General features: G+C 50.2%; 2 protein-coding genes across 3 annotated transcripts in view; one reads left to right on the top strand and one right to left on the bottom strand.

Moving 5' to 3' along the window:
- The first annotated feature begins 741 nt into the window (after positions 1-741).
- Dnase1 (deoxyribonuclease 1) lies at positions 742-9,420 on the top strand. Its single transcript, XM_004628084.2, has 10 exons — positions 742-924; positions 6,355-6,414; positions 6,621-6,768; positions 7,076-7,164; positions 7,322-7,405; positions 7,756-7,871; positions 8,089-8,201; positions 8,277-8,431; positions 8,775-8,871; positions 9,152-9,420. Exons 1-10 carry the CDS (start codon positions 752-754, stop codon positions 9,203-9,205), a joined length of 1,089 nt encoding a protein of 362 aa, XP_004628141.2. The 5' UTR covers positions 742-751; the 3' UTR covers positions 9,206-9,420.
- Positions 9,421-9,510: 90 nt separating this feature from the next.
- The window catches only part of Trap1 (TNF receptor associated protein 1), a 42,242-nt gene continuing 33,197 nt past the window's right edge, over positions 9,511-18,555 (bottom strand). For both annotated transcript variants that reach the window (XM_023711538.1, XM_023711539.1), the window contains exons 12-18: positions 16,340-16,487; positions 14,222-14,407; positions 13,771-13,909; positions 12,679-12,764; positions 11,415-11,560; positions 9,742-9,814; positions 9,511-9,634 (exon numbers count right to left, since the gene is read on the bottom strand). In XM_023711538.1, coding sequence (XP_023567306.1) covers positions 9,533-9,634; positions 9,742-9,814; positions 11,415-11,560; positions 12,679-12,764; positions 13,771-13,909; positions 14,222-14,407; positions 16,340-16,487 — 880 coding nt within the window. In that variant the 3' untranslated portion in view covers positions 9,511-9,532. The remainder of the gene's footprint in view (positions 9,635-9,741; positions 9,815-11,414; positions 11,561-12,678; positions 12,765-13,770; positions 13,910-14,221; positions 14,408-16,339; positions 16,488-18,555) is intronic.

The raw sequence follows: 18,555 nt of genomic DNA, 5'->3' as shown, positions 1-18,555 counted from the left end.
CCAAGGGGCCCTCTCATGCCAGATGCTTGTGCTGAAGTAGGGTCAGTTAGAGAGCCTCAGACAGCAGAGCTTGGCTCCCTGCTGTTTGGTACAAGAAGGCCCCTGACTCCTCACCCAGTGGGTTCTCAGTGAGCACCTGCCGGGGCTAGGCCTCCTCCATGTGCTGCTGCTTTGCCCAGCTCTTGTGGATTTACACCTTGTAGGGTGAGCCTAATCATGCAGTAGATGTCTGATGCAATGCCTGGTGAGGGAAAAATGCTAAACTGGGCAGAGGACATGGGGCAAGCAGAGGAGGAGACAGGGCAACAGTGCCAGCAAGGGCCCTGAGGCAGGGACCCCTTTGGAAAACATGATTGGAACTGTCCACGTGAAACCAACAATAGTGTTAAAGAGGAGCCCCACACTAGGTGGGCTGGAGGCTCCTCCGTGACACGACCCAGAGAGCAGAATCCCCATGAAGGAAGCTGCTCTGCTGTGGCACTCTGTCGGCCCCAGGGCACCCTACTCTAGCAGCCAGGCTGAGGCAGAGCTGATCATGGGCCCCTGTCCTCTCTGAAGAGCTGCCAGTCCCAAATCCTGGCATGTGCTATCCTCACTGTTCAACAAAGCTGACCAGGACATTGGCTGTGACCCTAGACATCAGATGAGGCTATTTGGCTGGGCAGAGGTCGTGGCACTCATGCTGGCCTCCACCACCACCTGGCACACCTGGACAGGACATACACAGCTGGGTTAGGGCCACGTGGCTGTGATGCTTGGACCAACCCAACTGAATATCAACTCACGTTCACGTCATTTTCTAGAGGCAGCTTCTGATGTGGAGCAGCTCACCACTGCCAAGCACCACCAAGGGCTTGAGTTTCCAGCGTCAAGGGCATCTGCAGAAGGCCTGGAGAGGGGCTGGCAGCCAGGCACAGCTCAGAGGTAAGCCCCTTCCTGCTCCCACATAGGCTCTTCCTCCTCAGGCTCTGGCTGGGCAGGGTGTTCAGAAGTGAAGCCAGAGGCCGCAGTTCTCCCATGGTAGAGACCCAACTGAACCAGCAGGCTCCTAGGACCCAGATCTGAAGGGAAGGAGTCCAGAGATGGGACCGACACTCGGCTCCAGTTTCTCCATGAGCACTTTTTCATGGAGCTATTCCAAGAAGAGAGGCTGGAAGTAGCAGTTTCATAGAGCCAGGAAAGAAATCAGAGTTGGTCAGGAGGAAAAGCCCTAAGACATGATCCACTTCTGGGTTGGAAGGCCGGAGGCCTTGGCGGACTGTTGCTTTTTGTCTGTTTTTTGGTACTGGGGATCGAACTCAGGACCTTGCACTTGCCAGGTAGGTGCTTATGCCACTGAGCTATATCCCTGGGCCCTAGACTGCTGTTAGATCTGAAGATGACATGTGTCTGCCAAGTCCCTGACAGGTGCATAGCAGCCTGTTCTGCTGCCCACCATGGAGATGGTGAGCCCAGACCCCTGCATGCCACCATGCATGGGCCCGGTGCTGTCAGAAATGACAAGGCACATGGAGAATGGAAGCAGAAGAAACACGACAACTCACAGCTGAAGAGGTTGCCTGTCAGATGTGAGCACTGAAATAGCTATGGCTAACCATGCAAAAAAACCTGGGAGATGGAGACTTTCACAGAGTGGTGGAATTCATTTTAAAAACAATTCTAGGGGCTGGAGAGATGGCTCAGTGGAATAAGTGCTTCCCTGGCAAGCGCAAGGGCCTGAATTCAATCACTGGTTGTCATTTAAAAAAAAAAAAAAAGAACCAATTCTAAAGCATACCTTGGGGTCCCATTATGTGGTCAGGAAGAGCTTTGTGGCTAGTGCCCCACTGGAATAATAAGCTCACAGCTGAACCTGTGGGCACGGGAAACAGAAAGGATGCTGACCTCCAACAAACATTTTGGAAAATGGTTTTAGGCAGCCATCTTGCCATTTGTGTCTCCGGTAAAAGTGCACAGAGAGGTAGACGTGAGTGGGAGCAATAGAAGAGGGCGAGGCAGAGCCAGCAGGGGTGCAGCCCTTGGGGCCTCCCACACCAAGCCACCGAATGCCAATCATTTCAGCAGTGTGCTGGGCTCAGCATGGCTGGCCAAGTGTGACCGTGCAGCTGTCGTGAGTCTCAGCAGTCCAGATGCAGGTTGTCCTGTGGAATTTTCCACCCTGAGTTAGTTACTTCTTTATAATGAATGAGCAGGAATAAACTCACACAGGCCAGTGAGCCCCGCTGGGTTGTGGGCCAAGGGTAGAATGCTGAACTGAGAGAGGTCTGTGCCATGCTCAGGGATTAAAGCAAAGTCACAGCAAAGATGTGGCCCTTGGCTTTTGTCCTCCAAGATACTCTGTCCGTGAGGCCTCCCAAGGTATGCTCACCAGGCTGGGAGACGTGCCTGGTGGGACACAATAGCCACACGCCCCTCAGAGTTTCTGATTGGCTCCAACTGAATCCCTGGTACCCAAGTGTCACTTGGATGCCTGTATTGTCCTCTGAGGGTCTGTGGAAGAAGGGACATTCTCACCCAGAAGATAAGCGTCCTATGGAGGAGTAGGGCAGGGGAAAGTGCGGCTCAGCAAACCTCGAAGTTTCCGCCGCTTCATGCTGCATGTTCCAGCATGACAAGAAAGCCACGGCTCTTCCTGGAGGGAGCTGGGGTTCTCACGGAGACACTGGCCATGGAGAGTGGACACAGAGATGAGCGACACATGAAAAGAAAGCAGCAAGGTCATGTTAAAAATGAACAGTGGGGCCATGGGTGGGAAGATGATAGCCACACTGGAGGTGACACTGAGATGAAATAGAAGGGCAAGAAGGCCGCAGCTACCCAGGAATAGAAGGCACTGCACTAGTCACATAGGTCCCGACAAGCATTGAATTTCTTCTTTAGGACAATGAGAAACTGGTGACAGACTGTAAGCAGAATAATGTGATATGTGATCTGATTACACATCCATGAGCTCTCTTGAGAGCCTTGTGGATTGTGGGCATGGCTTCTGGAATTAGGGAGGCCGCAGGGAGAGAGCAAGTGGTGACAGTGGGTGGCTGTAGAAGGTTTGTAAAGTGTGTGTGAGGGTTGAGAGTCAGCAAGGAGCCATGATGATCTCGGGGATTTGCCTGAGAATATGGATGGTGGTGGAACCACAGCAATAAACTGAGAAGGCAGGGAGGTGGCTGCGGGGCATTATGACTGCGGGAAGTTGCGATGCCCACCATGGGAGGTATCGCCACAGGAGCGGAAGTCTGGGAGGAAACTACCTCCAAGGAGACCCTCGGGTGATTCCTGGGCCAGTGACAAGACCTCTCCTAGGAAGGCAGAAAGGCCCTCTGAGCCCCAATCTGACAGCCGGTCACTGTCTACCAACCCAAGTCTGACAGAAATCCTCCCTTTTCTGCTTCACCCTCCACATGCAATATGCCACATGCAAGACTGTGGTGCTTGGGGCCGGGGAGATGGCTCAGTAGAATAAGCACTTGCCTGAGTTCAGTGCCCAGTTCCTCCAAAAAAAAAAAAAAAGCAAAGACTGTGATGCTCATGCCGTCTGCCCGACCTAGAACCACCCTGCTCCTCTGGCTACCTAAGCAGGGGTCCTCCTTCCCTCTGTCTAAGGGTCTTTCTCAGATACAAACCTCAGTGTTAATTTCTTGTTACCTTACTTATGAATGCTACAATGGCTGTGTGGCCTTTAAGTTTTGATTTTTAGGACTTTTTAAAAATCATGGAAAATTTCAACATACTTGATATAGGCCAGTATGAAGAACCTTCACACACCTATCACCCAGCCTTGAGATTGCACTCTTGTGTATTTTTGGTTGTGTTTTGTTTTATGGTACTAATCCAGGGCCTTTAGACTGAGTAACATCCTAATCTCCTTTTTTGTGGCAAGATCTTGCTAAGTCACTAAGTTGCCCGGGCTGAACTCAAAACTTGCAAGGGCTTCTCCTTCCCCAGCCTCCCAGGGTGCTGGACTTGAAGGAGTGCACTGCTGGAGTGCGTGTGCTGGGGCACAGTGTTGTGAAGCAAATCCCAGGCACCCTATCACCTCATCCTGACATACGTCAGTCTTCCTCTGTGAAAACATAATGAGAATGCTATTGCCAAACCTTGACACACTTATTTCCTGAGTGAGTCTCTTTCTCTGATTGCTTTCTATATGGCTTATTCAACAAATGTGTTTACATGATTAAAAGATTTGTTTGGGAGGCCAGGGATGTAGCTCAGTGGCACAGTGCCTGCCTGGCAAGCACAAGGTCCTAAGTGCAAAAAAAAAAGATTTGTTTTGGCTGAGTGTGGTGGCACACACCTATAATTCCAGCACTTAAGAGGCTGAGGCAGGAGGATCACTGCAAGTTTGAGGCCAGCCTGGGCTACACAGCAAGACCCTATCTCAAAACAAAACCCAACCAAGTAAAAGATTTATTTTACAGAGCCCAAAATTTCTTCTTACTCTAAGCTGCCCCCACCCCTGTACACTTCTTTTTCCTTAAAATTTATTGATGAGGTTGTGCTTGGACTGTACTGTTTTGTGCAGCCTGGAGAGTGCTATGTCCCCCCTGTGCTGCTGACCATGAGCCTGTTTCTATTTGCTATAGGTTCGAATTCAGGTTCAGAGGTCTGATCAGGTTTAAGATTGTTTGGGCAGGGATCCTTCCTCAGCGCTGCTGTATTCTTTGACCAGGAGGCACAGAGTGTGTCAGGGGCTGTATTTCAAAGTCCTCTACTCCTTCCTGGGTCATTTCACAGTCTTGCTCTTTGCTAGTGTCTTAGCCATGGGAAACCTCCTAACTAGGATTTCTCAGCAGTACTATCTGCAGAGAAAAGGCAGGGTAAGATCCCGGCTCTTGGACTTTTATTGCTGGTCTATAGAATGAGTTGGCTCTCTCCGAGCACCTACTAGGGGTGCCAGGTAGTATTTTCATATCACTTGAACTCATGGATTTAAATTTTATGAGACACACGTAATCCATTATAATTCTCTTCTCAGTATTCACTTGTAGAACTGAGAATTTCTTTGTGAGATGTTCAGGCAATTGTAAACTACTGAGTAAAGCAGATACCCGTGACTCAGATATACCCATGCTTGTTAGATCAAAGTTTCCCAGACTTGGTACAGAGTACTCTTTAGTTAAGGTTCGTTCCCCAAACCCAAACTGGCCCCAAACTTCTAGGCCCAAGCAACCCTCCAGCCTCAGCCTCTGAAGTACCCGGGCTACAAGTACACACCACTGCACCTGGAAGGGTCTTTAGGCCAGAAATCCTTAATTAGTTCCATTTATTAAACAGGTAAATCCAAACAACATTTATGCTTTGCAACTTATGGAACCCAGGGTGTGTAAATAATGACAATTCAAAAGATACCCATGGACTCTGGATGTTAATTTACATGGCAAAGGAGGAGTTTGAAGGTGTGATTAAGGGCCCTAGGATGTGGACATTGTTTTGGATTCCTGGGGAAGACCTAAGTGAAGTCACATTTGTCTTTGTAAAGGAAGATTTGACACAGAGGCCACATGACCATGGAGACAGAGACTGGAGTGACATAGCCCCAAGCCCAGCATCACCAGAAGCCGCCAGAGGCTGGAAGGGACTAGGATGGGTCCCCAGAGCTGAGGAAACCTTCCCTGTTGATACCTGAGTTCTGGGCTCTGGCCTCTAAAACTGTGGGATAGATCTCTATTGTTGTAAGCCACCAAATGCATGACAGTTTTTATAGCTGCATCAGGGAATAAACACACTTGGGAAGGTCAGAGATTCTGAAAAGAAATGACTGGGCCAAGCCCTGGGCCTGCAGTCCCCATCTTTCTCCAGTGGCACCACAGGTCTAGCAGCCCCGATGCTGCAAGACCCAAATCCCTATTCAAGCCCCCAGTTTTTTGCCAAGTTGCCTGGACTTCGGCCAGAATTAAGACAGCAGTGTTGGATGGTGGGAGAGTCATGGACTAGCATGCACCTTCCCAGGTCAGACAGGCAGACTGGTGAGCACAGACCAGCCCTACCCTCAGCCACACACTCGCTCCTGTCCCTAGTAGGAAGAATGCAGGATGGGCAAAGGACACTATCATGCATTGTATAACCAAGTGCAAACATGATTATCAGGTACTATTTTTACAGTAGCAAGGAGCCTATCTGGTGTAGTCAGCCCACCCAGAGCCCTCGTGTGAAGTCCACATATGCAGTGCCATAGTTTGGCACATTCAGGCCAAGTGGGCACACGTGTCCTGGGGGCGGTCTGGGCTGCCTGAACCTTTAAAAGCCCCAGCAGGACCTGCAGTGCCTGTGCCAAGACCAGAACCTCAGCAGCTCTCCAAAGCCTGCCTGCTGTTTTTCTTTAAACTGCCTTGTGTAAATTATTTTTTTCCTTAGGGCAGCAAAAGAATATCCCAGATTCTCGGCTGAATTTCCACTGCTTCTGCATCTCCTTGGGTGAGTGCCAGGCTTGGTCACCCCTGAGGATTTCCTTCAAGTGCCTGGACAATCTGGGGGCAGGGAGGACAGCTCAGGGGTGGATCCCACCAACACAGCAGAGTCCACCTGAGCAAGTGCTGGCCCTTGTGGGCTCTGGTGCCATAGCTGCCTTAGGCGGGCATTGTTTCACTGCTTCTGCATCCCTGTAACCTACCCCCTCCCAGGATGATGGGCACAAGATCAGTGGCAGTGCTGTTTGCCCTTGCCGGCTTGCTGCAGGTGGCTGTGCCCCTGAAAATTGCATCCTTTAATATCCGGACTTTTGGGGAGACCAAGATGTCCAATGCTACCCTCTCCAACTACATTGTGCAGGTAAGCCCAAGGTGGGCTGTCCCTAGGAGGCCTCAGGGGGAGGGGATAGTGGGTCCTAAGTATGCAGGACAGCCCTGTGGAGCCACAGGCTGCATGTGGGGCATCAAGAGCTTTTGGGCTCTGGCCTCATTCACCATTGGGTGCACATCAGTCAGGGTTTTGTCTGCTGGTGTCTTGGTCACTACCATGATATCAGAGCTGTGGACTGAGCTGTGCCATAAAAACACCCCAAGGAGCAGCAGCTTTAGCCCTGCAGAACAGGGACTGCAGCCCCTACCCAGCAGGTTGTTGTGGCCCTACCCCTCAGATCCTGAAGCGCTACGACATCGCCCTCATCCAGGAGGTCAGGGACACCTACCTGGCGGCCGTAGGGAAGTTGCTGGATGAACTCAATCGGTGGGTGACTATGGTGGGGTGCTGGGAAAAGTGACCACTATATCCAGGGGCATAGCCTCCCTTCCATTTGTACCCAGAAAGTGGACAGGGCCCTGTAGTTGGCAGCCAGAGGGTTCCTCCTGTGGTGCTGACAAGACCTTTGGTTTCCTCCATCCAGGGATGTACCAGATACCTATCGCTTCGTGGTCAGTGAGCCGCTGGGACGCAACAGCTATAAGGAGCAGTACCTTTATGTATTCAGGTGAAGCCCTGAGCCCATGTGACCTGTGACAGCAAGGATCCAGCTGTGGGGAGGAACAGAGAGGGTAATGAGGCCCTCCCTTGCCTGGGAACATCCCAGCAGGCTGAGGACAATGAGAGTGCAAGGCCACAGGGCATGGTGCAGGCTGGGCTGGAGATGAACTACTACCTCTCCGCCCAAATGAGATGAACTGGCTCCTCCTCTGCTCCAAGCATGTGGAGGGGCCAGGGCAGACCTGGCTCCTCCTGCTGTGCTGGGCAACAGCTGTCTGCAAGCGGCCCAAAGGAGCTCGGCCAATGTGCAGGGCTCCCAGCTGCAAGGTTACCTCTGCTTGCCTGGCTTTCTCACAGGCCTGACCAGGTGTCCGTGCTGGACAGCTACCAATACGATGATGGCTGTGAGCCCTGTGGGAATGATACCTTCAGCCGTGAGCCCGCCATTGTCAGGTTCTCCTCCCCATTCACACGTGAGTATCTTAGCAACCTTCTTGGGGTGCACAGAGAGCCTGGGGGATGGGCAGTGGTGTTGCCTCATACACTCTTCTGGGAAGTTTGCCATTCCAGTGCTATTTTCCACTCAAGTTACCTAGGACAGTCCATCCTCTGAGGAATTGCTGTGCGTCCTTTGTGTGACCGTAAGCTCCAGGGCACCCTGGGTACTGAGTTTTCCCACTCTCTTCCCAGAGGTTAGAGATTTTGCCATCATCCCCCTGCATGCAGCTCCAACAGACGCAGTGGCCGAGATTGATGCCCTCTACGATGTCTATCTAGATGTTCGGCAGAAGTGGGGCCTGGAGGTAAGGCTCGCCTGAGGGCCCTGGCTTTAGTGGCCCCATTTGTCCCTGGGCCAACAGGCAGGTATTTCCTGGCAGGACATCCTGTTGATGGGTGATTTCAACGCTGGCTGCAGCTATGTGACTGCTTCGCAATGGCCCTCCATCCGCCTTCGCACGAGCCCCATCTTCCAGTGGCTAATCCCTGACACTGCTGACACCACGGTGACATCTACGCACTGTGCCTATGACAGGTGGGCAGGGATCTGGTGGGCACGATGGACACCTGCCTAGTCTAGAACTTTGACCCAGTCTTTCACACTGATACCTTGAGCGTTCATCTAGCCACTGAGGAAGCAGACTTTTTAGTTTTTTGGAAAAGGCTGCTTACGGGTAAAGGGCAGGGCAGAAGCTCAGGGTTTCAGGGTCATCGTTCTCTTCTGAACAGCCTCAGGGTGAGGGGTGGTGGGTGCTCTTTAGGTAGGCTCAAACGAGGTCTCAGCCATGGCCCACCAGCCCCAGAGAGCAAGTGCCATGAGACCAGTGACAGACCACATGTGGCTGAAGAGACCCTTCTCTTCCATCCCCGCCCTGCAGGATTGTGGCTGCAGGATCTCTGCTCCAAAGCAGAGTTGTTCCAGACTCAGCTGCTCCTTTTGACTTCCGGGCGGCATATGGACTGACTCAAGAACTCGTAGGTGTCCTTCCTTCACATATGAGCTCACCTGGGAGACACAGGAGCTTGGTGGGAGCTGCCTGTGATTTCTGGTGTTACTGCTTTCTGCATGTCTCACCAACACAGAGCTAACTATTCAATGTAACCCTGCTGGGCTCTGGGAATAGTTTGGGCACAGCCCCCCTCCACCTGCTCTTTCTCCTGGGAAGATTGGCAACATGATTCTAGATGTAAGAACTAGATGCCTTGGGTTCAAGTCCTGACCCCGCAGCCTCCCCATATTGCATGTCTCTCCTAGGCTGAAGCCATCAGTGACCACTACCCAGTAGAAGTGATCCTGAAGACAGCCTGACACCCACGGGCAGCACAGCCAGCTGGGTCCTCTTTGGTAGCTACTGACCCACAGCACAGCAGGCACAGTGCCCCTTTCCCCACTTTGGTGGGGGCCATCAAGCATGGGCAGTCACTGCAGCATTCTACCTTCTCAGAACCTGGACAAAAGAGCTAACATGTGGATTAAGAAATAGCTTTTAATTGAGGTAAATAAAGCTCACGGTGGTGGTCACAGCCACAGTGTCTGTCTTTCCTCTTTGTCTGGGGCTCACTTTCCAGGCAGAGACACACAGTTCCATCTGTCCTCTGGGCTGCACCTCAGATTGCAGGACCAGCTGCTTGACTGTCAGTGTTTCTCCAGGGCCTTGACAAGAAGGTCATTCAGGCGGCTCACCATGGGCCTGGGGTCATCGACAAGGCCTGCTGCTATCATGGCGTTTTCATAGATCTGAAAGGCGGGTTGGATATTATGCAGGATGGGACAACAGGGGACCTAAAGTATGACGACAAGAAAAGAGAACAGCTCCAAGCCCTGATTCCCCCAGCTCCTCTCACCTGATCCACAAGCAGCTGGGCCAGTTCCGGCTCACGCTGTCTCAGCTCACTGAGCTTCCTGATGAGTGTGTGCCTGTAACAGGAAATTACAGGCCAGTCAGCTTGGGCTGGGCACCAGGGCCTCCTTCTTCATGTCCCAGACACCTCTATAAGATGTCAGTTTGCAGAACATTCTACAAAGTGCAACAGGTCTGTTGGGGATGAAAATGTGCATAAAAATTAGCTGTAAGTGACCTTTACATACGTAATGATTCTATACCCTGAAAGCCTGAAAGAATCAGAAAATACAGAAAGGTGGACATGCAACAAAACATGTACTAAAACACTTCACAGTTTCATCTTGAAGACCATAAAGGTGAAACTTTCCTAAATTAATCCAGTGGATTCATTTAATTCATTAATAGACTATGTTAAATGATTTCTTTTGTACCATTCAGACAATTAAGTTGGATTTCTACCTTATTCCTTGATCAAATTCCTAGAGAGATTAAAGGTACAAATTTAAATCATAAAAGCATAATGTTGTAGGGAAGGGTACAGCTCAGTGGTAGAGCAGCTGCCTAGCATGTGCAAGGCCCCAGGTTAGATAAAATAAAAAAAAAAATAAACGCATAATGCTGGAACAAATAAAAATTTTATAATTTCAGGAGAAAGACTTCCCAAATAAAATGGGAGTGTGCCCTCGCAGGGGGTATTTGGACCCTGGCTCCTTCCTGTCATACTTTGCTTCCTGGCTACCAAGAGGAAGCAGCTTCAATCTACCCTGCCCTTCCTGCCATGATGTTATGCTTCACAACTGACTTTAGCGTGACTTTTTTTGTATTTGGGAGAGGGTCTCACTATGCAACTTGGACTCATAGTGACCTTCCTGTTTTCAGCCTCCCTAGTGCTGGGATTATAGGAGTGCACCACTACACTCAGTCTCTGTGGCTGGCTCAGTGTGCCTGGGGATGGGGCTAGCGCAGCACATAGTACCAGGGATCAAACCCTGATCCATATGCTTGTCTAAGCAGGCGCTTAGTCTGCTGAGCTATCTTGCTAGCCATAGCACTAAATCTCTGAATGTGTAATTTTTTTTTTTTTTTTTTTTTGTATTTTAGTACAGGATCTCACTATACAGATTGGACTCATAGTGATCCTCCTATTTTCAGCCTCCCAAGCGCTGGGGTTATAGGTGCACACCACCACGCCCACTTTCAAAATAATTTTTTTCTGCTTTTGAATTATTTCTAAGGTGTTTTGCCATAGTGATAGTAAGTTCACAAAGATAGGTCAGCTCTATAAACAGCTATCCAATTACATATAAGCTTTCTGACTTTCCTCAGTCTTTTGTGTGTGTGTGTGGGGGGGGCACTGGGGACTGAATTTAGGACCTTAGGCTTAACAGGCAGGCACTTATGCCCTTGAGCTATCTCCCCAGCCCTTCCTTAGTCTTATACTCCACAGTAAAGCATGGTGTGGTGGCACACACCTATAATCTCAGCATTCAGGAGGCTGAGGCAGGAGGACTGGTGTGAGTTTGAGGCCAGGCTTGGCTACAAAGTGAGTTCAAGGTCAGCCTGAACTGCACAGTGAGATCCTGTCTCAAAAAACAAAAACCCCAAAACCAACCCCCCCCACCCCCCAGGTTTTGTAAGAACCCCTGAAAGGTCAGAAGGGAGCCTGGGCTACACCTGGGGTTGATTTCCAGCGTGGGCTGCAGGAGCTGTGCACGCTCCTCTTCGGTCTTGGCTAGTTGCTGCATACGCAGGAAGTGCCGGGCGGCCCCCATCTCTAACACAGTCACCATGGCAGGGTGGGTGTCCAGGCGGAGAGTCACCTGCAAGAATGGCCAGAGTGAAGCTGAGAGGGACCTCAGTGGCCAGGGACTGGCAGGGCTCTCCTGGGTCAACGAGGAGGCAGCATCTCTAGGACAGCCCCCAACTACCCAAGGAAACTTTGCTCCTCCCTCACCACGATCCACATCAGCCTGGCTGGGGATTCTTGCCCCCTTCCCCAAAGTGCTGAAGGCCATCTTGCCTGCATTTTTTCAAGGGCCCCCAGTGGTGGTAGTACAGAATCCGGCCCCTTGGCTTGGGCCAGAGAATCATCTAGAGCCAGCCCAGCTACCCGGGAGAAGTCAACTCCTGAACTCTGATTCAAATGTCAGCTCTCTCATGTCTAGCTGTCTGTGATCATGTCCTCATCAAACTGGAGACAACAGTTACCTGAGGCCTAACAACCTGGAACCTGTAAAGCAGAGACACTATGTGTTATAGAGGCATGAGCCACTGTGGAGTCCTGTCTGCACATCTTGACAGTAATTCCTTCTCTTTCAGTCAAGGTATCTCCTGGGCCTACCCTAACCCAACCTGCACACCAGCCTCGCCCTTGGGGGCCACTCCCGCATATGGGGCTAAATGAGAGCTCTGCAAAGGGCATCCCTTTGTTGATGCATCTTTCTTTCCCATGAACTAGACTAGCAGGTTCTGAGCTTTCTGATGCTCACCTGGAAGCACACCCCAAATCAGAATATAAGTTCCCCTCAAACTGAAGTGGCATGTCCCTTCTTTGGAACCCCCATTTCAGCCACTGCAGCTTGTACACGATCCAGAACAGGCTGGCCCCAGACCTTCCTTTTCTGCTTCCACTTACTCATTAGCTGTGGCCTGCTCCTTTATCTCCTCAGCTCCTGATGCTATGGGGAATGAGAGCCAGGCCCCTCTCTCCCTGCCACCACAGGCTCCTGGGCTTCACGTGTTCACATATATGTGCAGAAGAGGGGACCTGTGGCTTCATACAAGCCTGGGAACAAAGGCCTTCATGGTCTCCACCTGATACCACAGGCTTCTGCCTCTGGGCAAAAGCCTACCAGGGCAGGGACTCAGAGCCACAGTGGCCTGTGATAGGCACCTAGGCCCACAGAGCCAGGTGGTAGCCCATCCCAGGAAGTCTCACCTTCACATTGGTGACTCGGGACCCCAGTACATTCCGCATCCAGGCCATCAGCTCCTCTGTCTCCTTCTCGGATAGGCGCTCCCCAGCTGCAGAAAGAGCAGGCATGAGTGAGCTCAGAGGCCATGGCCTGTAGCCCAGGTAATTTTTTTGGGCCTTAAAAAGTCAATTTGGGGGCTGGGGAGATGGCTCAGTAGAGTAAGTGCTTGCCTGACAAGCGCAAGGGCCTGAGTTCAATCCCCAGTCCCGCAAAAAAAAAAAAAAAGCCAATTTGGTGGGGCCCGGGAGATGGCTCAGTAGAATAAGCACTTCCCTGGTAAGCTCAAAGGCCTGAGTTCAATCCCCAGTTCTGGGGAAAACAAACAAACAAACAAACAAACAAACATCAATTTGGAGTCAAACAAACAAACAAACAAACAAAAAAAACAATTTGCCAAATAGTTCAGCAGATTAAAGTGCCTGCAAGCAGGCTCAGGGGCTGGGGGTTCAATCCCTGGGCCTGCAGTGCTGGCCCCGTCCCCGGGGCACTCTGAGATGGCAATTGAGACAGCGTGGCAGCGCGCGCCTGTAATCCCAGCACTTAGGAGGCTGTAAACAGGAGGATCACTACGAATCCGATCTACACAGTGAGACCCTGTATACCCTGTACACCCTGTTCTAAAAAAAAAAAAAAAAAAAAAAAAAAAAGTCTCTCAATAAAATTATGGAAGGGCCTGGGAGATGGCTCAGTCAAATAAGCACTTCCCTGGCAAGTGCAAGGGCCTATGTTCAATCTCTGGTTCCACAAAAATAAATAAATAAATAAATAAATAAATAAATAAATAAATAAAATTATGGGAAAAAAAAAGTCAATTTGGTTTCTCTAAGGATGCTTGGGCAGGAGCCACAGTGGAAGCAGCAGTAGAAGGACTCCTGGGACCCAATGTTTTCCCATGAATAGTTTCCAAGCAGCTTTTCTCATAGGTGGGTGTCCCCAGACCCAAGACAGAAAAGAAATCCCATGTGGCTCCGTCGGCAGTCTGAAGAGGCCCTACTTGTTAGCCCCGCCACCCAGCTTTGTGGTCCCCCAATATCTTGAGAAGGTAAGGAACTGACCTGGGGATGAGTCCTCAAACTTCTCTTCCTTGTAATGATCAACAACTATATCTGTCTCCACAGAAATCAGCTTCTTCTTGTCAAACTCACGAAGGTGCAACAAGGTGAGTTCATCAAACTGCTCATAGCAGAAGAGGACCTGTGGATGCCCCAAACCTTCCTTCACACCCATGGCAAAAGACGAGACAGCTCCGAGGAACACTGGGGACTCGACTTGAGTGGTAGTTTACCCAAAGATTCTGAGGGAAGCTCTAGCAGTCTTGGCAGCAAAAACACTATTCATGAACAAACCTACCCATTACCACCTGTGAAATGCAGTCACTCTGGAAGCAAGGGCCCTGTCTCGCACCATTATTGCCTCCCAAAACTTGAGCCTGTTTTCCACTAAGCAGTCGCTTAAAATCTGTCCCTCAGTGTGCAGCCCCAGCAGAGAGCCCCATTCCTCACCAACCTCTGTGTTTTTCTGCTTCATAGCCTCAAAGTAGGGTGAGTGCTCAGCCAGGTGCCGGCTGGGAGCACACAGGTAGTAGATGTTGCGGGTGCCAGCCTGCATACGGCTGGCGTAGTCTGAAAGGCTGGTCAGCTGCCCAGCAGGCAGTGCTGAGGACTCGTAGCGCAGCAACTTCGCAATGTCTTCCTATAGACAGATACAGGAAAGATGGCTCCAGCTCCTAGATCTGAGTGTCTCCTGCCCCATGGGCCAGAGCCCCCCTGAAGCCCAGGCTTTCTGGCTTGCTAAGGGCAGCAGTGGACACTCAGACCATCCTTGTTCTGCCTGTGAGATCCCAGCTAAAGAATCAAAAGGCCCTCTGGAGGCACCTTCTCCCTCAGTGCCCCAAGGCTGCTGCTGTCTAGGATTGGCCAGAGCCTGCCTATGACAGACTCTGTTTCTGACCCCAGTGGTTTTTTTTGATACTAGGAATTGAACTCAGGACTTTACATTTGCCAGGCAGGTGCTGTGCTGTTGAGCTATATTGCTGGTTCTGACCCCAGTGTTTTTGCTCTGTCCTTAGAGTCAATCCCTGTGGAACCTGGACATGGGCGCAAAGTCTGTTGTTCTCTGCCTCCTTCACAGACAGGGTTGGCTGGAGACAAACTCTGGCAAATGGGGTATAAGCCCCAGTGCACCCAGAACAGGTGGCTGGGTGCATGAGACTATTGGGGTCTATCCTGGAAGGACAGGAGCAGCAGCAAGCTGAGCGTCTGGTTCCTGGCATCACCAGCCTGGACAATGCCTTATCTAAGCCCTGTCACCTCTAAAATCATGGCACAGAATGGTGGCACAGAGTGTGGGAACTTGGGGAAGAAGTATGCAGGACACTCAGGACAAGTTTTGAATGAAAGTGCTATGCCTGGGACTCAGGTGGACAGAGGCAGACAAAGGAAGGGAATGACAAGGACCAGGAAGTACCTGTGAGCAGTGTGCTACATCCCTGGGCACCTCTTGGTGCTCACTGGTAAACTTAGATGTGTTCCATGTGTATGAAACACTTGAAAAAGGCCCTCAATACAGTAAATGCTACCAGCTGTTAAGTAAAAACAATGAGAAGGAATAGCGATCATAGACAGACCAGCACTTGCACTTCTGGAGTCTGCTGACTAGACATGGGCAACCTGGAGGAAAAGCCCATGACATCCCTTGCTTAGCTGGCACTCCAACCTGCTTCTCCTCAGGGCCTCAAGCTCAAGCTCCATGGGACGTCGAATGTTCAATTGCCCCCTTTTCTTGCTGCTTGCTGTCTGGGAGGGCATGTGCATGGGGCCCTCACAGTGCCAGCCAAGACCAGCCCTGGACGAGGGTTGGGAGCTCCCAGGGGCTATGGTGACAGAGGTTGTGAAACGAGGTAGTGGTGGACTCTGCACAGCATTGTGGGTGTCCTAAATGTCACTGAGTTCCAAAAAGATGACATTTATGGACTTTATGGTATATAAATGATACCTCAAAAGCAGTCTAGAGGCTGGGAATGGTGGCATACTCCTGTAATCCTAGCGCTGAGGCAGGCTTGCCCCAAATTTGAGGCCAGCCTGAGCTACATAACAAGACCTCCTCTCAAAACAAAAAAACACAATCAATAAATCACAGTCAAGGATCTTTAGGGAATCACCATTCTTCAGCAATTAACTGCTTGATTAACTGAACTACTGGCTCCAACAGCATAGCATTACAGGCCTTTTACCAGTTAGACAATCTCCTTATTAAGGGTAACTGCACTCTTTGCTAGCCCTGGGGCTTAGACACTTTGACATACGATGCCTTTCTGTGGTGTCACCAACTCCTAAGAGACTGTGTACCCTCTTCCTGTCAGTGAGGAGAGGCTCAGTCCTCTTAGTCGTGAGCACAGGATCTTCAGTGCAAGGGTCCAGGCCTGTGTGGACTGTGTACTGGGCCTGCTGTGTGACCAGAAGCCCAGATGCCGAATGGCCTCATCAATAACCCTAATTCTGTCCAAGGAGGCAGAGAAAGGCTCAAAAATCTAGTTCTTTAGCTGGGCCTGCTGATACATCGCTGTAATCCTATCACTCAGAAGGCAAAAACAAAAATAAAAACAAAACCAAAAACATGCTCTACCTTGACCTCTTGCTCTGCCGTGGTCACGATGCCCTCCCTCATGAATAAGCCGTAATCTTCAAAAAACTTTGCATATTTCTCAGCATCTTTTTTGCTCTGGTCAACGAAGAACTTTATTAGCCTCTGCTGCAGAACATCCCGGAGTTTCCTAAAGAAAAAGAGTAAAATGCAAACGGGCCAGAAGGATAGAGATGTGTTCAGTCCACCAGTAACCAAAGACCCAAGACAGCAGTGCCACTGGGGCCAAAGTGAAAAAGAACTGAGTTGAAGACTCCCTGTGGAGTAGAATGCCCCCTGTAGGTGGGAATGCAGACTGGCACCCTCTTAGTCAAACCAGCTGAATAAGACACCTTGAAATCCTGGCAAGCTCAAGGGCCTGAGTTCAATCCCTGGTTCTACCAAAAAAAAAAAAAAAAAAAAATCACTCTTCCCTTTGTGCCAATTGTTCTAGCTGCAGGGATGGCAACTATAAGATAATTAGCACACCAAAATGTACAGATCAGGACTTTCACTGTAGCACATGAGATATAAAATGATTATGAACAAACCTGGTGTTCCGGAAACATGAACAAAGGCTAGAAAAGAGTTTTTCTCTGTGCTGTGCATTAAACCCTCGGCCTCATATATGCTAGGCCTACCCTCCAAGTCTTCATTATTTATTTTGATTCTCAAACTGTCTTTGAGAGATGGTGGTCCCTGTGAGCTGGTTAATGCTCCTCTGGCAAGTCTCAAGCTCTGAGGACTTCTGCCAGCATGAGGCAGCCCAGGTACTTCTGTTTTGCTGCACATGGTCTGAGCTCTGTGGCCTGCTCTGGGCTGTGCCAGTGGGTAAGCTGTGCTGGGATGCTGGCTGCTGGCTGCCACTGAGACGTCACTGCTCCTAGCCCAGCTGGTAGGAAACTAATGAATGTGAGTATGTGTATGTGCAAGCACACACCTCTGTCCACATCTCCTACTGACTTACCCCAAGTACGTCCAATGTTAAGCTGGTGCCACTGGGATATTCTGCTCTATGTTTGAAATGCCCTTTTAATGTCGAGAAGTTTGTGTCTTGTCATAGCCTTAACATGGCTCTTGCCTGTTTTGTTACTTAATACGATTACCTATTTGATCTATTCCCCTCCACATACTCAATCTTCCCTGGCCACTGCTCACTGGGAGGCCTGGTCACCTACTTGGCTGTGACACTCAGTGTCTGCCCACCTCCATGCATGTACTTTCCTCCTTGCCTGGACTCTTACCTTCCACTCAGGCCTCCTCCCCACGGTGGCCCTAAGGACACTTGCCCAGTGCTGTGCCCTACACTCCACCCATCCTGGGCTGCTGGGCCTTTTTGAGGTGAAGACCCCTGGCCTGTCTTGCTCTGCCCTGTGCCTGAAGGATATGTGGTTCGTGATGGGGCTGCAGGAAGAAAAGCTTAAATAAATTTAGGCATTTTCCTGTGCAGGATTTTTAAGGAACTATGTATGCTACAATCTAACTTTCGTAAAGGAAAGACAACAAGTTAAGAAAATGGGCCTGTGATCCCATTAATAACATTACTCCAGGGGGCCTGCCCCTTAGCTCAGTTCTTTAAGTGGCTGCTTCAACAAAGCAGTCAGGCTCAGGTTGCTGTGGTTTGATCTCCACAACTCAAGCCAGCCAATCATGCCCTGAAGGCATTCGGAGCCAAAAAAAAAACAAACAACATTACTCCTAATTTTAGGCCCTTGCATGAAGCTGCAATGAATATTCTGATCCACAGAATTCCAACTCTGAAGGTTACAGTATCATGCAGTAACCCAAGAATGAATTCCACTGTGGTGCTTACACACAGCATGCAGTGCTGGTCCTGATGTAACACTAAGTACAGTGAGGACATACGGCCTTTGCATGCATATGTGCTGCGTTGTCATTTATCGCTGTCAGGAGTTGCCTGGTTTCTCTTCACTCCAGCACTTCATGTCCTTATGGTTACAGAAAGGTGTGAGCATTAATGGCCAGACAGTAGTGCATCATTCACTTTATCCTGTTTCTTCTCTCTGATTTGCTGGCAATGCTCAAGGGTAAAGCACTTGCCAGCATGTGCAAGCTCCTGGTGGCTTCAACACTCAGTACCAGAAAAAAAAATGGATTAAGAATATTGTCCCTAGGGGCCGGGGAGATGGCTCAGTGGAATAAGCGCTTCCCTGGCAAGTGCAAGGGCCTGAGTTCAATCCCCGGTTCTGAAAAAAAAA

This window comes from Octodon degus, unplaced genomic scaffold (assembly GCF_000260255.1).
Source record: "Octodon degus isolate 3935 unplaced genomic scaffold, OctDeg1.0 scaffold00021, whole genome shotgun sequence".
Lineage (NCBI taxonomy): Eukaryota > Metazoa > Chordata > Mammalia > Rodentia > Octodontidae > Octodon > Octodon degus.
The sequence above is the reverse complement of the archived record's forward strand: the minus strand, read 5'-3'. Positions and strand labels throughout refer to the sequence as shown.

What these genes read in the sequence shown, in the direction of transcription:
- Dnase1 (XM_004628084.2), top strand. Translation starts at nt 752, where the DNA reads ATGCTTGGACCAACCCAACTGAATATCAACTCACGTTCACGTCATTTT. An exon ending in TCTCCAACTACATTGTGCAG is followed by an intron (nt 6,769 to 7,075) that starts GTAAGCCCAAGG and finishes CCTACCCCTCAG; the next exon opens with ATCCTGAAGCGCTACGACAT. An exon ending in CAGTACCTTTATGTATTCAG is followed by an intron (nt 7,406 to 7,755) that starts GTGAAGCCCTGA and finishes GCTTTCTCACAG; the next exon opens with GCCTGACCAGGTGTCCGTGC.